Source organism: Protopterus annectens, chromosome 2.part0 (assembly GCF_019279795.1).
Source record: "Protopterus annectens isolate FY-2018-M chromosome 2.part0, PAN1.0, whole genome shotgun sequence".
Taxonomy (NCBI): Eukaryota; Metazoa; Chordata; order Ceratodontiformes; family Protopteridae; genus Protopterus; species Protopterus annectens.
This window is the reverse complement of record NC_056728.1, coordinates 744,190,553-744,215,119: the sequence shown is the minus strand read 5'-3', so window position 1 is coordinate 744,215,119 and position 24,567 is coordinate 744,190,553. Positions and strand designations below refer to the sequence as shown.

General features: G+C 33.7%; 1 protein-coding gene across 1 annotated transcript in view; it reads left to right on the top strand.

The window, feature by feature from the left end:
• Window positions 1–1,102: 1,102 nt before the first annotated feature.
• The window catches only part of DLK1 (delta like non-canonical Notch ligand 1), a gene marked incomplete at its 5' end in the record, with an annotated part of 352,334 nt that continues 328,869 nt past the window's right edge, over window positions 1,103–24,567 (top strand). The window contains one exon of the mRNA XM_044061062.1: window positions 1,103–1,235. Coding sequence (XP_043916997.1) covers window positions 1,103–1,235 — 133 coding nt within the window. The remainder of the gene's footprint in view (window positions 1,236–24,567) is intronic.

The following is a 24,567-nucleotide window of genomic DNA, read 5'->3' as shown; positions in this document are numbered from 1 at the left end:
GGACTTCAGGTTATAGATTGCCTTCCCTACCAGGGACTGATATCAGACAATCAGAGTGCAAACAAAGAGAACAGGATATGGGATCCTAAGTCAAAGACTACAGCTCTGGAAGAATTTTTAACTGAATAAAAAACAGAAGTTGCTGTTCAAAACGGGGTAATTAGTAGGGTATGGAAATTTATATCTGAACATTAAGAATCAATCAGAGGAGGTTAAAAAAGATTGAATATAGAGACTGAAAATGCAATGTACAAAGGAACATTGGAAAGACATATGTATGGATCCCAAGTATGTGGCATAGTCCAGAACATTTATTATTTTTGCCTGGAAGTGTTTGCATAGGTGTGTGAAGACTTCAAAGAAATTTTCCTCAGGCAGATAATAAATGCTGGAGGTGTGACGGGAAAGACAGGGCTAACTGGGAACATGTCTTCTGGGAATATAATGAGTTGGCAGATATAAAAAAAATCCCTGCAGATTACTGTGTCCTAAATATCGGTGGGGGCAAATAGCTGTAACCAAGGAAGTGAATATTTTGAGTTGGGTTACACGATCTGAATTGTATAGACACAAAGACTTGTTAAGTTTAATGAAATTGGCTGCCAAAAAGCAATTACTAAAAAAATGGAAATCAAAATGTAAACTGACTGTAACTGAAGTATTGAATATTGTTAAACAAATAAAAGAAATGGAAGTGGGATCCTTAGAAATGGGAAAGATTATATTACATAGAAATAATTGGAATTTGTGGGAACAATAAATGCAAAATAATGTTAAGTAGGAGTGAGATTTAAGGGAAAGTAGGAGTTGAGCACCTTATGTAATGTTGGAGTGAATGACTGTTGTTATAAAGAACAAAAACACATCCATAATGTCTAATGACAGAATGGTAATGCAGATAATTTTCTTTTCTATTATGCATGTGTGCCTATGTCTTAAGTGATAATTTAAAAAAGGGGTTTAAATAATTGTACCAGTTATTTTTATATAACTTATCTAGTAATTTCAGTGCAGATTACTAACTCATAAGCACTATAAATGTGTTAATTACAAACTGGCATACTAAATTTGATTTTTTTTTATGATGTAACATTTCCTTTGCAGGTGTAAGCCTGGCTGGCAAGGGGATCTCTGTAATGAATGTGTTCCTTATCCTGGATGTTTACACGGAAGTTGTACCAGGCCCTGGCAGTGTGTATGTGAAGAAGGTTGGTTGGGCAGCCTGTGTGACATAGGTTTGTACAAATATTGATTCTATATTTGAAAGTTACCTGTTTCTTTTCATGTATTTAAATTGTGGATATTATTTCTAAAACAGTATATCTCTTTGATCATACTGCTGCATATAATGCAGAATCTTCTCAAACAGCCAGTTACCAGTGTTATAACATCATCTTGATTAATTAATTTAATTATCTTTTGCTGACCATGTTAATCTCAATAGACTAGTAGCCTCTTTTCAGGGGAGACCAGAGGTGGTACTTATACTACTAGGGGAAGTTTGTACAGGGCATCAGGGAACATCCACTACTTGTATTGTATGAGGACAATATTGCTGGTGTTCTGTCTAACATCCTGTTTCTGTTCCGGGTGCATAGGTGGCTCAGAGAAACAGGAAGTATAGCAAGTGTGCACAAGAAGAATGGAGTATCAGAGAAGGAGAATGCCAGCATGGATTTAGCTGAGCTTTTATGAGAAAGGCAGTTAAATGAACCAGAGAATGTGGAAAAGTTATCTGTATTGGAGGAGAAGGGAGGAACATATGAGGTGAAGGAGCAGAATGTCAATAGACCGGTACTTATTCCAGGAGAACCTGTTTGACGGTGATGAAGAGAGCCAACAGGGATGTATTATTACAGCCCTTCAATCCAGTGGGTTGCAGGATGTTTATTTAAAAGAAATGATTAAAAAGAGTGAACCAGAGAGTGAAGTGGCAGAGTCATGGGGTGAAATTATTGAGAATATACAAGAAAAAGAGGTTGTTGAGGACATGATAAAAATAAATCTTATACAAAGACAGTAAAAGAGGGAGAAATAAGATTCAATGAAGTGAAGGAAGTGTAGAAGAGATGTATCATAAAGTTAAGCAGTATAAAAGAAGAAGGACTTGAAAGGTATGAAGTAAGGGACAGTGTAATTGCACCATTGGGTGCTTTTTGCCCAAGGAAGTAGAAGCTTTTATTCTTACTCATAAAGAAATGCACTGTGATATAATTTTTGAAACAGGACAGTATATGGAGAATTATTTAGCATGATATGAACAAAAAAAGAACTATAATCCTTGGAGTGAATATGTGGTACAGGCGTTTCATAGAGAAACAAAACAAAAGAAGAGTTATGATAGGTATAATACAATTTAGAACAGAAGTCAAAACAGAAGAATTGAAAGAATATTTAAAGACTATATGAAAAGATGTTATGGACACAGCAAAAATATATGATGATGGAGGTTTATGGACTCGGGAGTTGGGAATGTGGGATAATTGTGAAATTGGAAAGTGATACTGTTGTACATATTCTGCATGTGTGTAATGTGAATGGTAACCAAGGATTTGTTAAATACAGAGGGCAACCAAAAACATGCTTTTTTGTGTAAAAAATTATCACTTGTTTAATGAATGTGATAAGAGAAAATGTTTTGTTTGTGATAAAACAGGACATGAAGAAAAAAATGTAAAAAATGTGGAAAAACTGGACATACATGGGTGAATTGTGAAGAAAATGTAGAAGTTGCAGAAAAAGAATGTACACATGATCTGATATATGATATAGATAAAAATATAGAAATGGAACAAGAAAAACTGGTTAGTAGAAATGGAAAAAAATAAACTTATAATAATGGAGTGAAAAGATGGGGAAAGGGAAGAAGAGATGCTTGTGTAGAGTGAAGAGGAATATATAAACTGGCAAGTAGTGAGAGGAAGGAAAAATTCCATAGGTGAAAAGGGTGAATGAGAAGAAAAGAAAATTTAAAAATGTAATTGTAAAAGAGCACAAAAAAGTAAAGGATGAGAGAAGAATAATATTAATTTCATTTAAATTCTGAAGAGCTTAGCTTTAAATATTGATAGTATGAACAATGTTAAAAGAATAGGTATTTTAAAAGGGTTCCTTTCAGGCAGTTGAAATTTTACAAGTTCGAACCACATATGGTTGAGACCATACGTTCGAATTTGTAAAAGTTTGAGTGTTTAAATGGAGGTTTCCATTCATTTCAAGGTGGTGTGATCTCGGAGTTGGTATATTTAAGTAGTGGGGGAGGGTGCAGGGGGGCTTTCCACCCTCTTACAACAAGTTATTGTTTTATCCATTGTGCAGTTATTTTTTTTTACATAGTCAAAGTTCTGTGACTTTGAACATAATTGTTCAACCATTAGGTGTTTCTGAGTTACGAAACTTCGACTATGTAATATAGACCCTTTTACAATGGTGTACATCAGTTGATATGCACTTAATTGTATTAGAAGATACCAGTATCCTGACAAAAGAGGAAAGGTTACAAACTGAAGTTTTATAGGGTGGAACTGTTATATATAATATGGGAAAATATACTTGCTTAGGAATAGGTGTACTATCTCAAGAAAGAATTAACATCTTAGATTCCACAGTAGTCAAATACGGAAGAATAACTGTAATAAATTTAAGATGGAAGACAAATATTTACAGAATTACTGTAATATATGCATATGTTGCAAAGGAAGAAAGAGAGATAATATTTAAAAAAAAGTCTAAATTATGTAGGTGTTAATAAAAATATAATATTAGCATGGGACTTTAATTGCAATTTAAGAATAAGAAAGAAAAACAGTAGTGATATTAAAATTATATATGAGATAATAAAAAGTAGAAAACCATACATATGGGAGTATAAACTTTGGACTTACAGAAGAAGTAAAATTAAAAGTGAAATTGATTACTATTTAGTATGCGATAGTTTAAAAATGTTGTAAAAAGGGATAAAAAGGACAGGTATTTCAGATAGTGCACCCATGTGGATAGAGTACATGAGAAAGAACGATACATAAGAGTAGGTAAAGGTGTCAAAAGGCTTAATGAAAAATACTTGCACGAGGATGACAGGAAAGAGATAAATAAACTATGGAAGGACCATATAAGTATGAGAATATTTTATGAGAATTGGATAAGTTGGTGGACAAATTTTAAAGATCAATATAAAAAGTGTTTTCGGAGTGTCAAGATGAAAAGAGAAGGATAGAAAAATTAAAATATAAACAAATGAGTCAAGAAGTATTCAAGGAAATATTGAAGGATAAGAAAGAACAATATAAAAAGTGTTTTTGGAGTATCAAGATGAAAAGAGAAGGATAGAAAAATTAAAATATAAACAAATGAGTCAAGAAGTATTCAAGGAAATATTGAAGGATAAGACAGCTTTTTATGAGAAAGAAAAGCAAATATATGATATAAATGAGGAAAATATTAGGGGATTGTTATATAAACAAACATATTGTTTACAAGGAAGAAAAGAACAGGTGGCACCTTACTGACTAAATTAGTAAAAGAGAATAAAAGAATAATAAAGAAATTAAAGAATAATGAAGGAGAAAAAATAGTTAGGCATGAAAGAATATTTCAGGTGATTAAAAAGTATATAGAACAGACTTTTGTAAAGAAGGCGACAAAACTGACTCAGAAATGGATAGTTAAAAAACTAAGTAAAAAAGATAATAAACATTTGGAGAAAAACATAAATGTGAAAGAGCTAAATGAAATATCGAATGATATCAGTTTGGATACGACTACAGGACTGGATGGTATTGAATATCATATGTACAATGATATGAAAAATTGGAAAAAAGTCTTTTTGTGGTGGTATTAAATGAATGGTTAAAGACAGATATGGTAAATAAAGAGATATTTATGGGGATCATGAAATTTATATGGAAAAATGAAAGAAAGAAAAAAATGGAGACTAAGAATATTGAATAATACTGACTGTGAAGACCATGCCCTGGCCCAGCAATCAAGGAGCCTCAATCCTCACCACTAACACCAGGGAGGTAATCTCATAGAAGAGAAATGGATAACTAATACACACAGTAAAGTACAATTTCCCTTAAGTGCACACAGAGATCACAGTCAGTCTGAGGTTGGTTGCTCCCTTGTTCACCAGCTCCCCAGTAAGACTCCCCACTGGCACAGCTACAGGGTCCAGGTCTCAGTCTAGCTGGGCAAGCTAAAACCTCCAGTACCCTCTCTGTCCAACCAGTGCTTCGTGTCCCTGCCCAAGTAGCTGACACAACACACACACACTTTGAGATAAGTATTTATACTACTTCACAGACACTCCTGGGAAAGGCTGACACAGATTCTCCAGCTGTGCCCCTTTACCCAGACTATACGGTAGTAATTACTGCCACCACCAAACTAATAATATCAGCTACTAAAAGGCCCTTAAAAGGGTATCCAATTATTACTGTGCAATATTATTATCCAATGGTAATATGACTATACAGTCTAAGGCTTATTTGAGTGGCCTATTACAATAAACTCTATACATATGCAATGTCATCTTGAGTTTATCTCTACACAAATCAGCCACAGGTAGAAGGTTTTAAAATATTTAATAATAAATAATTAAAACACAAGACAAAACTACTACACCACAGAGATATCTAAGAGTTCAGAGATCACACAGAAACTTAAAATAATACAGTAGGACAGGTCTAATTTCAAAGAAAAATACCTAATTAATCTTTACTAGCTTTAACTATTCCTACAAGAAATCATAGTGCTAAAACTTACATGTGAGCACAAGATAGAGTGCTGATAAGTTGGATGTCCAAAGTCAAAATGCTTTCAGTCTCTTGTGAGAAATAGTATTTCAACATTACTAACAAACATGTCTCTAAGGCCCTGCCCAAATTACATCATTTTGACACTTAGGTTTTCCCAGTATTTATATTGCATCATCTTAACACATGGTCTTGAGTTCTCAGGCCACAAACTGCATTATTTAGCAATCTAACACCTACTCAGAAACTTACAATACAAGGCATTTCACATATACATTCTAGCAGAAACTAGAGCAATAAAGCACCTTCCACATCTAAATTCTGGTCATAAACTTTAGCCTTAAAACAATGGGCATGAAACATTCATCCAGACACACTGGAACCGACTTGTAAAACATTAAAGAGATTCATAAGATCTTTTCAACTTTACAAGACACATTTGAAATACTTGGCTTGGTTTTCCTTACAGCAGATGGCAACATTGCAACAATCTTGAAGTTCATATTTTACAGTGTTTTCTTTCATTTACAAACACAAGCCTGTATTTTATATTTATTTATACAGTTGATAGAATTATGTATCAAATTCTATTTGACTAGGCTGGCAGCCTTCGCCGATCTCTCCCCAATCGTCACACTGACTATAAGATATTTATGACAATAATAACTGAAAAACTAACAACTAAAGTAGATAAGTTGCTTGATCAAACAAGTAACATTAATTACTTAAATTAAAAACAATTAAAGTATTTAGAGCCATACTTAAATGTTAAGTATGGCTTTAAATAATTTAATTGCTTTTAATTTAAGTAATTAATGTTAATTGGAATACTATTTAACGTGGTTGTTTTAAGTCATTTTTATCTAAGTCTGATGAAGATGTGATCCCTTGAAAGCGCTTACTTAGAATAAGTTGGATATTCTGCTGTGTTACATCCAGTGCTACAGTGTTTTTTTCTCATTTGCTTCTTTTTGTTCTGGTTGTTTTATTGCCTGACGCTATATTCTTTGTTTATATAAGTTTTGATAGAAAGTGGAAAGGAAGTCAGGACTTATTGTGGATAGTAAAAGAAGTAATAAAGTATATTATAAATAAAAAGGTGGAAGCTAAAGTTATAGTAGGAGGTTTAACTAAGGCATTTGATAAAATATGAATCATTATGAGATATATTAGGGGCTTATAACATAAGTGATAGGATAGTAAAAGTAATTAAGTCTGCATAAGAGAAAAATAATGTAAGAATAGTTCTAAATGAATGGTTAAGTGAAGAAATTAAAATAGGGTGTGAAATAAGGCTAGGATGTCCAGCAAGTGGCATTATATTTGCATTAGTTATGAATGTAATTGCTAATAAAATGAGTAGAATATCAAGTATGGCAGGTTATAAGATGACGGAGGAAATATGATTGCCAGTAGCATATACATATATAGATGATATATTATTAATTACTAAGAACAAAGAATGGATAGAAGAAACAATAAGAAAGTTAAATACATTCTTAAAGATACTTGGTTTATGTATAAATAGGGATAAAAGTAAATGTTTTGGATTCATGGGAAACCTAGAAGATATACAGTTTAATACAGAGGTTATAGATATATTAGGAATAGTATCTGGATCAAATGATCAAAAGAAAAAAACAATGGGAGAAAATTTTTCAGGAATTAAGAGATATATGCACATTTTTCAAGTCATATAAATTGTCGTATAAGAATAAAAGTCTATTCAATAAATGATATTCTTTTAGGAAAGTAAGCCTATGTAGCAATCATTTATATGATACTGATTAACTAAGAAAAAGTGATAACGTCCATTATATTTTTGTTCATATGGGGAGCTATATTAAATCCAGTTAGAAGGGGTTCTTGTATGTAAAGGAAGAAGAAGGCAGATTAGGGTTAATTAACCCAATTGTTCATGTGGCGTCATTGAATCTATATAGGGCTTTAGTAAGTTATAAAAGGGAGAATAGAAACTTGACAAAATATATTTTGAATGCCAGTATAAGCTTTTTGGGGAAAAATATAACAGGAAAAAGATGAAAGAGTTACATGAATGAAGATATAAATGAATTTCAATTTTTTTATGGAAATTGAAAGTGAATATTCTTAGAAAAAAATAGGAAAAAAGGGTATTTGAATATTATGAAACAACATTATTTTATTTTTCTTTGGAAACATTAAGAAAATAGTACTATTAAAATGAGATTTATGTGGTAAAAGAAAATATATAAATGTAAAAAAGTTTTGTGGAGATTATCATTAGATAAATTACCTGTTAAAGCTAACATGCCTTATAAAAGAAAGCATGAACAGATATGTATTCATTGTGAGGGTGTCTATATTAGATCAGCGAATGCTTAAACAAGCAAACGCTGATTGATTGACCTTATTTTAGCGAATGCTCAAAATATCGAAGCAACAGAAACCCAAATTTTTCCTACGGAAAGAATGTTGTTGTCTGTTTCTGTTGCTTCGGTATTTTCAGTGTTGTGGTGGAAAGTTACTGGTGGGATTCAGGTAAGTGTGCGATTGTGTGAATGTGAGTGTTAGGGTGGGTTAGGTGAGTTAGGGTTAGGGCTCGGGTTAGGTATGTGTGTGATTGTGTGGACGTGAGGGTTAGGGCGGGTTTAGGTGAGTTAGTGTTAGGGAGCGGGTGAGGTGAGAGTGCGATAGTGATGGACCTCAGGGTTAGGGTTTGGGTTAAGGTAAGTGGATAGTTAGTGGTGTGTGCATAGTTTAGTGTAGGGTTAGGTGTCAGATTTTAGGTGTATGTGTGTGGATTTCTGTTTGTTTGGTGTGCTTGGTGTGCTTGTGTTGTGTGTATGTGTTTTGGATCAGTAATTTTTTTCCCTAGGAAAAAAAATCGCTTATCTGACAGTTCGAGATTGTAAGCTTTTGCTTACATAAGGTCGATCAATCAGTGTTCGCTTTTTTAAGCATTCACTGATCTAATATAGATCCTTGTGAGGCACATGAAACAACAGAACATGTATTTTTAAAATGCTGTAGAGCAAATAAGTTATGGGATGAAATAAAAACAAAATTCTGAAAGGTTTTGAAAAGGTTGAACAATTAAAGATGGACAGGTTTGAATATGGGTATTACAGTAACAAAATCAAAAAAAAGTTAAAAAAATTGATAAAATAAAATTTTATATTCTATGGACATTATGGATTGAGAGACTTAATGAAATAAAGTTTAATGGGAAATAGATTTTAGCAGAAATCCTAAAGAAAACATGTAGATTATGCAGTATCAGCCATAAATCTACCTGTTGAGAATAGACCCCACAGTGTTCCACACCAAATGTGTGTGTGCTAGCTGTTGCACCACTGACACTGATTAACTCAGTATTGCTTAGTAAACATAGAGTTACTGTCCATTAAGATAAAATTGCAGTGAAACGGAAAGGGAAAGGGTGACATATGTGGAGCAGTGTGCAGGCAATATGCCAGAAAATCAGTGAGATTGACAGAATGAAAGTTCAGGGAAAAGGAATAAGCAAGCTGGAAGCTTTTGACCGACAAGAATACTGCAGGTCTGCAAAACAACTGATTACACATTATACCAGTTGTTCTACGGCTAAGGCATTTGTCACCTAGAATGAGCTCATTGAAGTATTAGCACTTACTGTAGACTAGACAAATAAAATGTTAAAATAAAGTACTCAGGTTAAGTTTACCAATGACTCAGAATGCTTACCTAAATATCTTGGTCTATGCATGAATACTGAAATACATTTGGTTTTGTCACTGATGTATTGAAAAATAAAATGAGATGATTCCAAGTTTTGCAACTTACAGAAAAGCTATGACATGAAGACAGTGATATAAGACATGAGTACTCAGAGCTAGGAATTGAAGAAAGGAAACCATGCTGAAGGTCATGACAACCATGTGTTCTAGACTGATTCTGATACAAATGAGTAAATCAAATGAGTATTTGTACTACAGAATGTACAGTGAAATGAACTAAAATTGAGAAACCCATGCCAGTGCTATGAGTGCAGTCATAGTGACGCACCATCGATCTGGGTTCCAGAAGAAGAGCCAGATAGAACTTAGTGGTGAAAATCAGCTAAACATTCAGTCTGAATAATCATGGCTCAGTCCCTCAGAAGGAATTTGTGGCTATTGCAAACTGCAGGGAAGGGAGTGACGAATGCTGCTTGGCCAATCAAGCCATGGATCACAATCTGTAAGGAGTCAGTAGATGTGTGAAAGACCATTGCATGCCCTTTTAAGGTAACATGCTCATCAAATGCCTCATTAAGGGTCAAGGATTTGGAAAAAACAAATCCTTTTAACTCCACAAAAGGAAAACTGTGATCTTCTCTGTTGTTAGTTTCCCACAGCCATAGATTGTTGGAATGCAAGGAAGGTGGTGCACTAATGAGGTATCTTTGACGTTTGACATGGCAAGGAGAATAGAAATCCTAAGCCAATTTTGAGGAAAGCATATTAACTAAGAAACATCATGTTAAGCTTTATTGCCACTGCTCAAAAAGCTCCTTTAATGCAACTGACTAATTCATATGGAAATGTTATCCACCTAAAGTCTGAAAACAAGTTTGTAATGCAAAATAATTAAATAATAGTGCACAGTTCATCTGCAGAAAACAGAACCATTTTCTGGCACAAAGAAAAATACATTTATAAAGCAAATTGTTGCCAAAATACTAATAGTGTAACCATCCCCCCCAATAACAGTTTAAATTACACATGGGTGATACCTGATAATATACTGTTCTTGATATGTATCCATGAGGACTTCACTTCATGGGCAAACTACTCTGGGTAGGGCTAAATCCAGCATCACCAGTAGCTGAATGGTTATTAATTTTATACTACAGAGCTGTTTAAAAAAAATATTTCCCTTACCTTTTCAAACAAAAGTATCTTGTGATAATTCGTGTTGCAGCTCTAACCTATACAAAAATAATGATATACTGGGCATGTCCATGTTGGGTAATGCAGTTGAATAGTTCAAAAATGAATGTGCATTGCGTCATTAATTCCTAAAAAATGATCATACTCCCATGTTTATAGACATATTGTGGAGTTCTGCTGTTATAATAGTGCGTGGTTGTACCAGTGTTCAAAAACACAAGCCAAGATATTGGATTATGTAACAAGGTCCTGCACCATAAGTGCAACTGGCATGCACCATACATTATATGTGTGCTCAGTGAAGTGATAACTCCTGTGAATGAAATGTTTAAATCTCATTAGCTAATAATTAAGTGTGCGTATCTCATAACTGTGTACACTGTATGGCAACCATACATGTAAACGAGGAGAAAAGAATATATACAAAAATACTATATGTGCATATGTCTTTGGAATAATGGAATGTGTGTGGGTTGTAATGTTAAAGATGTATATCTTGTAACTGAGAGATTGGAAAAAAATATAATCAAACAGAGAGACAGAAATGGACAGAGAAAGAGCGAGAGAGAGAGATAAGACAGAGGAGCAGAAATGGAAAGACTGATAGGTAAACATAGAGATCACTGTATAGAGATGAGGACACTAAGTGAGTCTTAAGCACAGCCTATCTCATACACATGGTATAGGTGATTTGCAAGAGCTATTACAATTTTTAATATAATCAATTAGAAATGATCCAACATTAGGAGGGAAATATCTCTGCATTAAAGAATTATAATCTCTGACACTAAAGAATTATATATTTTATTATTTAAGCAGAAAGTCTAACTGACCATCTAGTAATATTTATAAGGTACAGAAAACAAAAATTATTATATAACAACTTATTAAGAAAACTGACCTGCAAGAGGCTTTAATACGGGACTCTACAGAGAACTCCAGGCCTGTGTTATCTGACATCATATTGATTCACTACCAAAAGCAGATGTCAATAGTAAACAGAAGGTTAGAATTTTCTCAGCAGCCATTCTAGCTATCCTTGACACTGTAGCATCATTCAAATGCTATGGCATGAAATACAATCAACTTCCTGTTTGAAATAAATCATTAAATAAATTAGAATTCAATGTATTTGCATATGGAAACAATAGTTAAAAGGAGGACCAGCAATACCAGAGCTAATTTCAAAGCAGTTCACTATAAAACTGTTAAATTTCAGCCAGGATATGCAAGCCTTATTTTATCATTGACAAGCCCATGTCACCACTATCAAAGAATAGTGGACCTTTCACAAACTCCTTGGCACAGCCTAGAAAACTGCAACATTCTTTGTGTGATAGATTTATGACCAAAACACTGCTGGTTAGTCCAAAGTCCATTTAAAAGCTCTGTCCCTAATAACTCAAACAGTAACGAATAATGTGCTTCCAGCTCAAGAGTGTGATATTCTTAGATTATTAGATAATCAGGTAAAATGTTGCTCTGTTGCTAAACTATCAGCTGACTCCTCAGGGATTATGCAAATCAAAAAATCAATTGCCTTGGTCAAAGTCAAGACTTTTACCTTTTGCAGCACGGAGCCAGCTAATATAATTTCTTTGTGTTGTATATGAATACAAGCCGTTTCTCTGTATATAGTTAATGTATGAAATTTAATATTTTATGTCATAAAACTGATAAATGGAGAAGAATTTCAGAGTAAAGTTTGCCATCCTTAAACAATGTTTCTAAAACACTCACAAAAAAAAAAAAAAAAAAAAAAAAAAAAAAAGTGACATGGGGCTTTCCTTAAATAGTACTGGTGGCAACAATTGCATTTAAGGCGGCATGCTTTCTTACCAGATTTTATCCATGTGAAAGTCAGTCCTTGAGTAAATGAAAGTCAGTCCTTGATTAAACTAAAGCCATTAATAAAGACAAAGATTTTGTAAGACTGTCAAGGTGCAGTATATGAAAGCCTGTCATATTACTGGAAGTGTTTACCTATTTCTTTTAAATACCTCCACCTTATTCCGACATAAACCAATGTACACATCAACCTAACTTTCTCCTTTCTTTCACTCTGCCTGGCTCACTACCCATCTCTCTTATGCAGCCTAACCCAGTATTGCTCATTATTCATCTGCCTACGGATATGCTGGCATTAACACATAATGTTGATTACTGCCTGATAAGAGTATAGTATACCCATCTGTGTTCTAAGGCATGAGGTATTTGTGTAGATGGGTGTGCAATAAACCTCACCAATGAGTGTGTTACTGGACATTTAAACTGTGTCTTTTGTGAAAAAGTAGCAAAATACTGAAAACATAGCAAATGAAAATGTAAATAATATAAACATTAAGAATAAACTAATTTAGTGGTGCTATTAAAAAGAAACAGTAACCATTATCTAAATAGGTTTGCCATTGAGGGACTTCTCTCTTTTTTTTTTTTTTTTTTTTTTTTTTTTGATTCTTCATTAGGAAATAGTGCAAGAACAAGAGCTGCAGCAAACATTAAAAATCTTAGATTGTATATTTGCTACAAACATTAAAATGGTAGACTGTAAATTAATTGTTCCAGTGATTAAGTGTAGCATCTTTGGATATACACAGGCACTGATTTGAAAGCAACTGAATTTGCATTGTGCTACAGGGAATGGAGTTCAGAAATTGTTTAGAGCTATCACTTTGCTATGTTCCATTAAATTATGATTCCAAATCTTTTGCATTTTAGTAACACAAAAAAATCAACATAATGCATGATTATGAATAACCCAGTAATCACTGAAATTACTAGTGCTGGTCGTGCAGTGACTACTGTTTTGCTCCTCAGAGTACTGCAAGACTCTGTCTTAAAACTGAGCTTGTGACACAGAAAATCCAATCCAAATTAATTTCAGTTAATGTTAGCAAAAGAATATCATCAACATATGATGCACTTAAGTAGCTTTGAAAATAAAGAGAAACATAAAGAATAGTTGAAGTGATGAGTTCAAAATATAAAAATAATTGTTTTATGGAAAGTACTACTAAGGAAGCACAAGAAAAGGTATCACCAAGTCAACGGAACATAAAGCCATGTTTGCCGTTCAACTTTTTAAACAGTCTTAACTGTTAAATGTAGGGTATATATACATATGGAGCACAGTATACTCTACCCATAACAGTGCTGTCTTGTCACAAAATGCTTACATCTGATATACAGAAACAGTGACAGAGAATTTTATCAAGGATTTGGTGAAACCACAAGAACATTATCACACTGCAGAATGTATGCACAGTATAATTAAATTATTTGTTGGCATTTCAGCTACATAGGGAAAGTAGTGCATGTATAAGTGAGAATACTAAAACATAAAGCCTGTAAATTTAGTGAACCCACTCTCAGCATTATAATATAACCACAAAGGTTGAGTGAAATAGATAAAACTGTGAAATAAATTCTCTAAAGGACTGCTCAGTGTGGAATGATGATTCTAATGGAGAAAAATGTTTTCACATTTACAGACATTGGAAGTATGAGGATTTCTCTGATTTTAAATTTATTTTCCTGAATTACAATGTGTTAAATACTGTAATATATTTTGATAATAACACTGGTGTGGGCACCTGTTAGTGAATCAGAATTCAGAAATATCTTATTTTACGATTCAGCTTATGTTTCCTTGTACATTTTTTCATTGCATTTCCACTCTTTTAGCCTTACTTCCCACAGTTTTCACTTTGTATTTTCAGTTGCTGCTTATAATTATCAGTCTGTTCCCTCTGCTCATGGAATCAACTAGAAACCTTAAATGCAATATAATTTAAACTTTAGTGACCTCTACATGAATGATTCACATCCAGCATTGAAAACCTGCAGATGTACCATAGTCTGACACCTTTGTATATGGTACAGTAGCACATGAGGCCACAGCTTTACTTGTTGCTGTCTGCTATTTTATAGGTTTATCTTTCTTGTTTGTGTAGCAGACCAGTAGTTAAAAGTTGGACTTATTTAGCTGAAATGTGTTAACAGGGCAATCCCACTGAGATGATGGCTCAAATTCAAGGTGAACCCAGGGGAATTAAAGTTCACATTTAGAAGAAGTAGAAAATACAAATACTTACATACAAATAAAAACAGTTCTGAAATTCAATATGAAAATTATAAAGAAAACAAATTAATTATATTTTTTTCCTCTGCAGCTTTTCTTCTTATGCTTACTCAAAAGATAGGCTTAGCATTGTAGTAACATGGCCAACAAATTAAAACATGATATATATCATCATCATCAATTCCCATTTCCCAGCTTTTACATGGGTGTGCAGTTTTATAACAACATTAGTCAGTGCAACCAAATCAAGTAGAGCCATTGTTTACACCACAGAGTGGCTAGCCCTGAATGTTAACACATTACACATGTGTGCATACATGTTTCAGAAATTCAAAATTCCAAAGTGAAGTAAAAAAAAAATACCCAAAGACATTATTTCTCTGCAGTGGGGCAAGCCCCCCTGCACCACCCACACCCCCCTACTTAAATATACCAACTCCAAGCTCGTGCTACAGTGGGGAAAAGAGAAATCTCCCATTCTACACTGTAGGCAGAAGTGCAAAATGTGAGATTTCCCGTTTCCTCGCTAAAGTACAATCACGGAGATGGTATACTTAAGTGGGGAAGCCCCCCTGCAGAAACCATGTCTGTGGGTATATTTATTTTTTTAATTTCACTTCGGGATTTCGAGTTTCTGAAAACTCGATCATATAGTCTCGGCCATATGAAGTTCAAGTTTTCATTAATTCAAGATTCTGAAGTGAAACTATATATATATATATATATATATATATATATATATATATATATGTAGATCGATAGATAAACCTAGATGGATATACATACATAAATACAGCCCATTGGTCAAACTTCAGAATATCAAACTTTTCTAATGTCACTAAAAGTAATTGAATAGTCAGACGATCACACAATTCCTACATTATTTTGTAGAAGGTCACAGTATCATGGGGATCGGGAATTTGTCACTTCCCACTGTTGGCGATGTTGGAATTGGTATAGATAATTTGCAGTGGGAGTTGGGCATGTTAGTATATAAATTTAGCAGGAATCAATTTTGTTTTCTGATATATTTTGAGTTTTAACCTTTTACGATCAGTCACTTTTATTTATTTTTTTTATTTTTTTTAATTAAAGGTAATAAATTTACATACACAGATATCTATTTATATGGTTCTACCTGACATGACTGAAAGCTCATATGACTGAAAGCTCACATGGTCGACAGTTCATTTGATTGACATGAATTTTAGGTGGGGGGCTTTGCCCCCCACACCCCCCAATGTGGGGGGCTGTGCCCCCCACACCCCCCCAACTATATAAATCAACTCCAAGGTCGCACAACATTGGGGAGGGGGGCAAATTCATGTCATTCAAATGAACTGTCGACCATGTGAGCTTTCAGTCATATGAGCTTTCAGTCATGTCAGGTAGAACCATTTATCTATACATCTATATATCTGCATCTATATCTCTATAGCTCTCTCTATCTCTCTCTCTCTGTATATATATATATATATATATATATATATATATATATATATATATATATATATATATATAAATACATATATTATATATACTGCGGTGGTGGTGCTGCGGTAGCGTTGTTGCCTTACAGTAAGATGTTGTCCTGTTCGATTCTCAGCTGAAGCATCTTCTGTGTAGAGACATGTGAGAATGGGCGTACTTTCGTTGAAGGTTGTGTGTCAGAGCTGGCAACTGGGTACGTAAAAATCTACTGCCAATCATTAGTGGACTGGATTTCCACTGTGGTGACCCCTAACTGGGAAAAGCCAAAAGATACAACATATATATATATATATATATATATATATATATATATATATAGATATCTGTGTGTATATATATATATATATATATATATATATATATATATATGTGTGTGTATATATATATATATATATATATATATATATATATATATATATATATATATATATTTATATATACATATATGGGGTCCTATTCTAAATACAGAAATTTCAAAACATCGAACCTTTGTTTATCAAAGATCAGATGATTGATGTTTTGAAATATCGAATTGAAAAAAGAAACTCTAAAATGTGAAATTACTTATTTCACGTTTTTGCAGGGTGGCAATGCCCTGCACCCCCACACTCCCTGCTACTTAAATATACCAACTCCTAGATTGCACTACAGTGAAGAGAACAGTAAAGTTCCCATTCTATACTGTACAGTGATCTCCATTGACAAGGTTCAATATTTCAAAACTTCACTTCTCTGGTCTTTGATAATCAGAGCTTCAATGTTTTGAAATTTTGATATTTGTCCAGTTAAAAGGGAGATTAACCATTATTAAGGTAAAAATTTTGTGTAGTTTCTGCCTGAAGATGTTCATTTAGTATCTTTAAGTGTTTTATGTTTTCCTGATTTTTAACATCAGTAGACAACTAGTTATAGGAAATTCTAGTTTCAGAAGGTTATTTCTCTAGCAATGATTTTATGAGGTGGATATCCCAGAAGATTATCTGGAGTGCAACTGATTCCATAGCTGTAATCATATATGAGAAGTTTATTTTTATGAGATGTACAGTAACTTTTAACATCAGTTTTCTTACAAAAGATTGTGCATGGCCACATAAATACTTCAAGAAGTTTCTAACCTTGCATCAAGGGGTCTGATAAATGGATAAATCTGCATATTTTGCATTCTGCAGTCTGTTTTCTGTTGGCATTTTCAGTTAAGTGTACTATGAGAAAAGAGAGGCCATATTTTAGTACACATATTAGTATACTTTTTTGCAGTTGTTAATCTGGTTATTGCAGAGAGCAGATGATTGCTTTGTAACAAAGTTTTTTAATTGCATGAGGACTTTCTTAGCGATATTGTTGTGTGCCATAATAAAGAGTGAAAATCAAGAATGAGACCTTGATATATTTGTTAGGTGACTGACTGATTATTTAGATGTGAGGAATACTAAGTGATTTCTTTGGCCGAATAAAAAAAAATCGCAACATTTTTTTTTCTTTATTGGGTAATCAGCCTTTTATTTGAAGACCATCTGCATTAGTTGAGTTAAGTTAACCTGTAATTTGTTTGCAGGTCAGTTTGTAGAAGGATATTATTAGTGTACACACCTAAGTAAAAATTTGGAATCCAGATGAATATCATTGATAAAGGAGAAAAGAAGTAGATTAAAGATTGTTTGTACAGTCCCCTGTTAATTGTAACAATACTGTGTGTGCGCAGGGGTGAGTAACTGCAATAACTGTCAAAGATTACCTTTTTCAGGTTCTGATGAAGTTACACATCACTAGGGATGAAAACGCTTGACCATTTAATTCATTTCTGAATAAAATGTGTTAGTTTGTTTTCAGATTTTTATTTTACCTTGGCAAAATTTTCAAGTTTTGGATGACCTTTGTACTGCTGTGTGACAACTAAGTGAGCCTGTTTTGTTGTGTTACAAGATCTTTTGGCTGCAGCTTCATGCTGTAAGCTTGTCTTGTATGCATATATATATATATATATATATATATATATATATATATATATATATATATATATGTATATGTATATATATGTATATATATATATATATATATGTATATGTGTATATATATATATATATATATATATATATATATATATATATATATATAGGTATAGATATAAAATTCAAAAGAACAAAAGTGAATGAAGCTAGCAGAAAAGATGCACATGTAAAATATTAAAATCTCTCTCTCTAAATATAGATCATAAACAGTAAGCAATAAGGCAACTTAAAGTAATTAGTCATGTATATACTGTGTCTGTGTATCTATCTATCTATATATATATATATATATATATATACACACACACACACACACACACACACACACACACACACACACACACACACACACACACACATTCACACAAATATATGTATAAAATATATATGATTCCACTTATATACATCACCTCTATCATTGGTCGACATCTGTTTAGCTGACAAAATTTGGTCAACTACACAAATAGTCAACAAGTGTATGAGATTGCACATTTCTTGGTGAAGGGAAATATGCCCTTTCCCCAAGATTCATATTATTTCCATTTACCTTTGGTGGATAGGGATATGATCACTTGATAGCATAATCTTGTTTGTTTCTCACCATCTTTTTGATTTTATGTTGTTTAATAATATTCCTGTGTCATTCTCTCCTCTTAAAGATATCACTATACTCTTCAAAAACAAGATCAGAAGTAATTGAGTCATACATTTCTTTAATTCCCTTAGAAAAGGAAGCCATCCTTTTAATATATAAGCAAACTAAACTATTAATTGATTGCGCAACAGTTTTTAATCAATAAGTCCCATAAGTTTATTAAGAGCTTAAGTATTAGATTCAATACCATTTGAGGATTTGTGTACTGTAGCCCTTTGTCAATTTGAAAACTCCTTTTTAGTTTGTTTTCAAAAGATGTCAAATCATAATATACTGCACAACCATCCATAGTTTTACTTTCTGTATCACTTTCATCAATAAAAGCAAAATTTGGTATATGAAATCAGTTGACCAAATCAACTTTAGTTATTGCAGTGTCTTTTGCCAAAGAACTGTTCGGTTGTGTTTGTCTTAGAGCACTATGGCCTATTCCTTCTCATTTAGACCACTGGTCCTATGAGAGATAGTCTGTTTTTGAGGTTTCAAAATACCAGTTAAAGCTCATTAATAACTGCATTAACTGCTGTATCAACACTGCAAAATTCTGCACTCTGTTGGGAATCACAGCATCTGTAATTCCATTTGCAATTCCATTTGGTTAGAATAAATCTTGCAAAGATATGTTACAAGGGCTCGTATAACTACAAATCTTTGAAGACCTCACCAAAATGTGCATAAGCAAATAACCAAAACCCAAAATATGTACTAAACAATGTCACACATAAGAAAAATATTTATTGAACTTGTTTTAACACTTTCATCCTCATTCCATTAGGACTTCTTTAGAAACAACTAAAAACCATACATAAGCAGTCTGTAAATACATTACTCAGGTCATATTATTAAGCAATACAATTATGAATCCTGACAGTAAAAACTAATTATAGCAGATGATAAATGATCTCAACAGATCTTACTATCTGACAAAAATGCAAATATAAATACAAATCTAATAGTCTTATAAAATGCAAATATTGACTGAGTTAATAAATATACTAATAAATTATCTCTCAAACTGTTGTTACAATATATGTTTCTGAAAAATTGAAATAAATATTACTGTGAATCATTAAAATTAAGTCAATGAATATAAAGGGCAGTGCAGTGGTGCAGCGGTTGTTGTTGTCACCTCACAGCAAGAAGTTCTCCTGTTCAATTCTTGGCTGGGATGCCTTCTGTGTGGAGTCTGCATGTCCTCCCTGTGTTGGTGTGGGTTTCCTCTGGGTGCTCAGGTTACCTCCAACATTCCAAAGACATGTAGTAGGTGGATTGGGCATTCAAAATTTTGCCCTAGGTGTGAGTGTGGGGTACACCCTTTGAGGAGGGTTGGACTTCAGGCTAGCAACCAGACCCCAGAAAACCAGTAACAACTACAGAAACGTGTGCTAGAGAGTGCTCATTGCCCGATGTGCTGAAAAACATGGTGGGGACATGAGGGAGAATGAATATAAAGTTTAGCTGCTCTTAATCTTAAGACACTGTTGATTAACATCCTATCATTTGAACTAGGCAACTGAGTGGCATTTAAAAATAGCTGCCCCAGCAATTCCTCATATTCTAAAGCTGCTTACCATAGTGAATAAAGCTACCGATCAATACTTTCGTTCAGTTTTATAAATGAAATCACATGGGTATTTACCAAATCCAAACAGTACCATGGAAAGGGAATTCTTTAACAGTTCTTGAACAAAAATGATGCCAACAGATCACAATGCAATGGTGGGCTGGTAGGTTTAACACAAAAATTGTTAACAGAATATTAGTGCACTACTACAATTATTAGCTTTACTTTTCAATAAATCATGGTACAATAGTTATGAAGGTTAGAAACAGGATAGTCGTGTTTTCAACATGAAGACGTAAGACAGAGGGCTGCAATATACTGCTGTGGCAGTTTGATCTTGTCTATACAGAAACATGTGGGATCACTGTTAAAGGAAAACATTTTCAAATATCTGAAAGTCAGTTGGGGAGAGGATGCAAATAACCATGGATTCACAACAGAGAGGTTATGCCACCATGTGTAATAGGCAGCAGACCTTTTTCTGGGTAATCTGTGCACTAGATCAAAAAAGGGGTTTTGAAAATGCTTACACAAATAGCTTATTGTACAATTTTGAAAGACTTAGATATAGTGTTAGGATTGTAGCAAATTGGTTATTTGAGAAGGCACAGGAAATCATTACAAATGGAGTATGCATATCTGTTTCTTGACATATATATTTATGATTGATTAGTGACATCTGTGGTTGCCTGAGCTTAGAAGTATATTTTTGATCTGTCATCCACAGACATTGAACAACTAAATTAACTTCCAAAAATGGTATATAATGGACAATATGAAAATAACAAACACATTAGTCCAAAATGAAGATGTAAATATACTATAGAAAGCAATAGATACAGTAACATCCCTAGAAAAAGCTAAATGTTTTACAATAAAAATACCCTGCTCCCATTTTTAATTTCTCCAAGTCTTTTGGGTTTTTAATACCAAGATGGGAATGGACCCCAGTTCCTAAGTCAATCTATGATTAAAGTTCTTGAAAATAGTACTGTTTCAATCTTTGATGTTAGTCAAAAGTGTTCTTTGCAGCACCCACGATGTGCCCAGAATGGAGTCCTTCTATGATTCATATGGAGTTACATGCATTGATAACATATCTAAATTTGACTGCAAGTTCTTTTATTATGAGGTCCATTGCTCCTACTACTGTTGGAACTATCTGGGTATTCTTCTTCCACATTGCCTTCATTTCTGCCTGAAAATCCTGGTATTTTATAAATCTGTGTCTCTCTCTATATGTAATCACTGGGTGTAGCAATTTCAATGATCAATGTTGCTTTTGTCTTCTTTTCATGGACTACTATATCTGGTTTTCTCGCACCTATTTTTGAACTGTTGGTAATGGGTGATCTCATGTGATACAAAGTTCATCATTTTCTATAATGCTTTGTGGCACATTTTCAGTGCTTTTCAGCTCCTTCAATATTGTAATGTTTGCACAATACCCAGTGAAACAGTCTTGCCACATTATTATGCCTTTCAGTATACAGGCCCTCTGCCATTAGTGTATCACACCCAGCAACAGAATGTGCAACTGTTTTCAGTTTTGTTTTACAGAACCTGCAGTTGTCTGTTTCTCCAACTTCAATGGAATTTGTAAACCAACGTGTATGTAGTCCACTATCCTGGGCAGCCAATATTAACCTTTCACCTTTTGGTTTAAATTCACCTCTCCTTAACTTCTCCTTAACCATTCCTGTGTCAGATCCTGACCAAAGTGAGGTTGTTCCAGGAGTTTTCTGTACTTACAGTTATATTTATGCATTTCCCACATTTCTTGCCTTCTCATCTAATCCTTCAGTTTAGATTCTTTCTTTTGTTTTTTTTTTTTTTTTGTTTTTTTTTGGCACATTCACCTGCTGCCTGTTTTTTATTTACTTTGGGTTTCAGTTCCATTCCCGCTTGACACTGATGTGCTTCTGCTAAACTAAGCAGGGAAGTCATCTTAGACTTCTTCTCCTCATGTTTTCAAACTTTCACTAGATTTGGGTCATCCTTCAGAACATGGAATATATACTTTTGTTATGTACTGATTTTTATTAGTCATTTGATAAGCATGAAGCATTTTTCTTGTTTTCCTGTCCATCTGATTCAATACCTTTTGCGGCCAGTCAGTCACCCCAAAACTGTAAGCTAAATGAGGAATGGGAAATTGATTTATAGCTTGGACTTGCTTCCTAGATGTCAAGGGTGTTTTCAGTATTAATTTTAGACTTATAAAATATGCTTTACTATGTTATATTCATATTTATTCCTGTTTTATTGTTGATTCTTCATCAGTTTCAAAATATTTCTATATTGCTTCCTGCTCAGGTTCTTTTACATTACATTCCTGTCCCAGACTGACATTTTCTTGGTGCTGCAGCTTTTCTGATTTAAAGGTTACTTTTGCACATTTATCAAGACTGAATGACATTCTTATATCATCTGAGAAAGTTCTGACCATTTGTAGTAGTGCTTTTAGTTCCTCATCTGATGAACTGCACAGTTTTAAATCATCTACATGAAGATGGGAAACCATTATACTTTGTAGTTTTCTGGGAGCCAAGTTGTAGCCATGACCTAATGTGTTAATTAGACAGCTTAATGGGTTAATGGCAAGGCAAAAGATCAGTGGCGACCCAGAGTCACCCTGCAATATCCCCTTTGAATTTTTATCCCTGTGATAATAATTTGTCCTTTATCATGGCTTAGCTGCAAAGTGATTTGCCACTATTTCATAGTCACAGTAATGTAGTTGATAATTGTAGGGTGTATCTTATACATTTGTAGGCACGCCTATCCATAAATGTGAGATGCTGTCAAATGCTTTTTTGTAGTCTATCCATGCCATACTTAGATTCTTCCACTTTTTACAATTCTCCATTATGAATTTAACAACAAATGATCCTTTATTCCATATGACTTTCTTTTGTTCATCTTTGTTCTATTGCTGTGATTAAGTTTTCTTCTAAATGACTATAAATTATGTCTTCTTCAATTCCAGTGTATAGTTTATACATCATTGGAAGGCATGTTATCGGTCTATAGTTTTTAGTATATCTTTCAGGTTCACTCTTAAGGAGGAGTATCATTTTTCCTGTTGTTAACCAGGTTGGCATCTGTTTGGAGCACAAATATAAATTGCTTTTAGTCATGGCTAAATCTGCATGCATAGATCTTAACACTTTTAGCTAGAAGTTAGGTACTGCGTCTGGGCCTGGGGTTTTCTAATTAGGAGCTTTTCTTAATTTTGTTTGAATTTCTCTGGAGGTTACTTCATCCCATTTCATATCCTGTACATTTGAACTTCTTATTCTTTCTTTTACTTCTTCTAATCAGCATCTTTGTTTCTGGTTTTGTACTTCATATCCTTCAGGTAATGCATGCCACGGAATAAGTGCATGAAGCTAGGTGGGATGCATGGTGGGGCTTTTTTGATTTAGAGACAAATAAGTTGCAGTGAGGAATGACCTCATCATGGACTAATTTGCATGTCTCTGAATCGCATCACCTATGATAAAGTGCAGATCAGTACTTTCCACAGTAGATTTTATGTTGGTGACTGTATTAAGGAAGGAGAAACATTCCCCAGCCACTCTTGCACATATAAGCACGCAGTAAAATGCACATGTGCATACACATCACACAACCCATGTCTTTCCTTGTTGCCAGATCATCTACAATGTCACCTTTTCCAATGCCCTGGTAATTCATAGATTATTACTGTTCAGTCATTAATGTCAGATGTTCGGGTTTTGTACTTCATAACCTTCAGGTAATGCATGCTAGGGAATAAGTGTATGAAGCTGGGAGGTATGCATGCCAGTTCCTGTCCCTTCCTCTTCTATATGATTAAGTGTTGCAGGCAAGATTCTCAATATATTTAAGGAAAACAGCTGCTATACTAAATTTTCAGTTAGTGGAGCAGGTTAATATAGATCATACTTGAATTAAAGTACATAGTTCAAATCCAGTTTAGCCCTCTTCCTTATTTTTGTAATAGTCTCTGGTATGTAGTGATTTTGCACCTATTATTTAATGGCACTTAATGGCACTTGGTAATGATTTTCACTGTTGTCAAGTGTTGACTGTATCCCAATCCCCATACAGGTTTAAATGCCATTAAGGCATGAG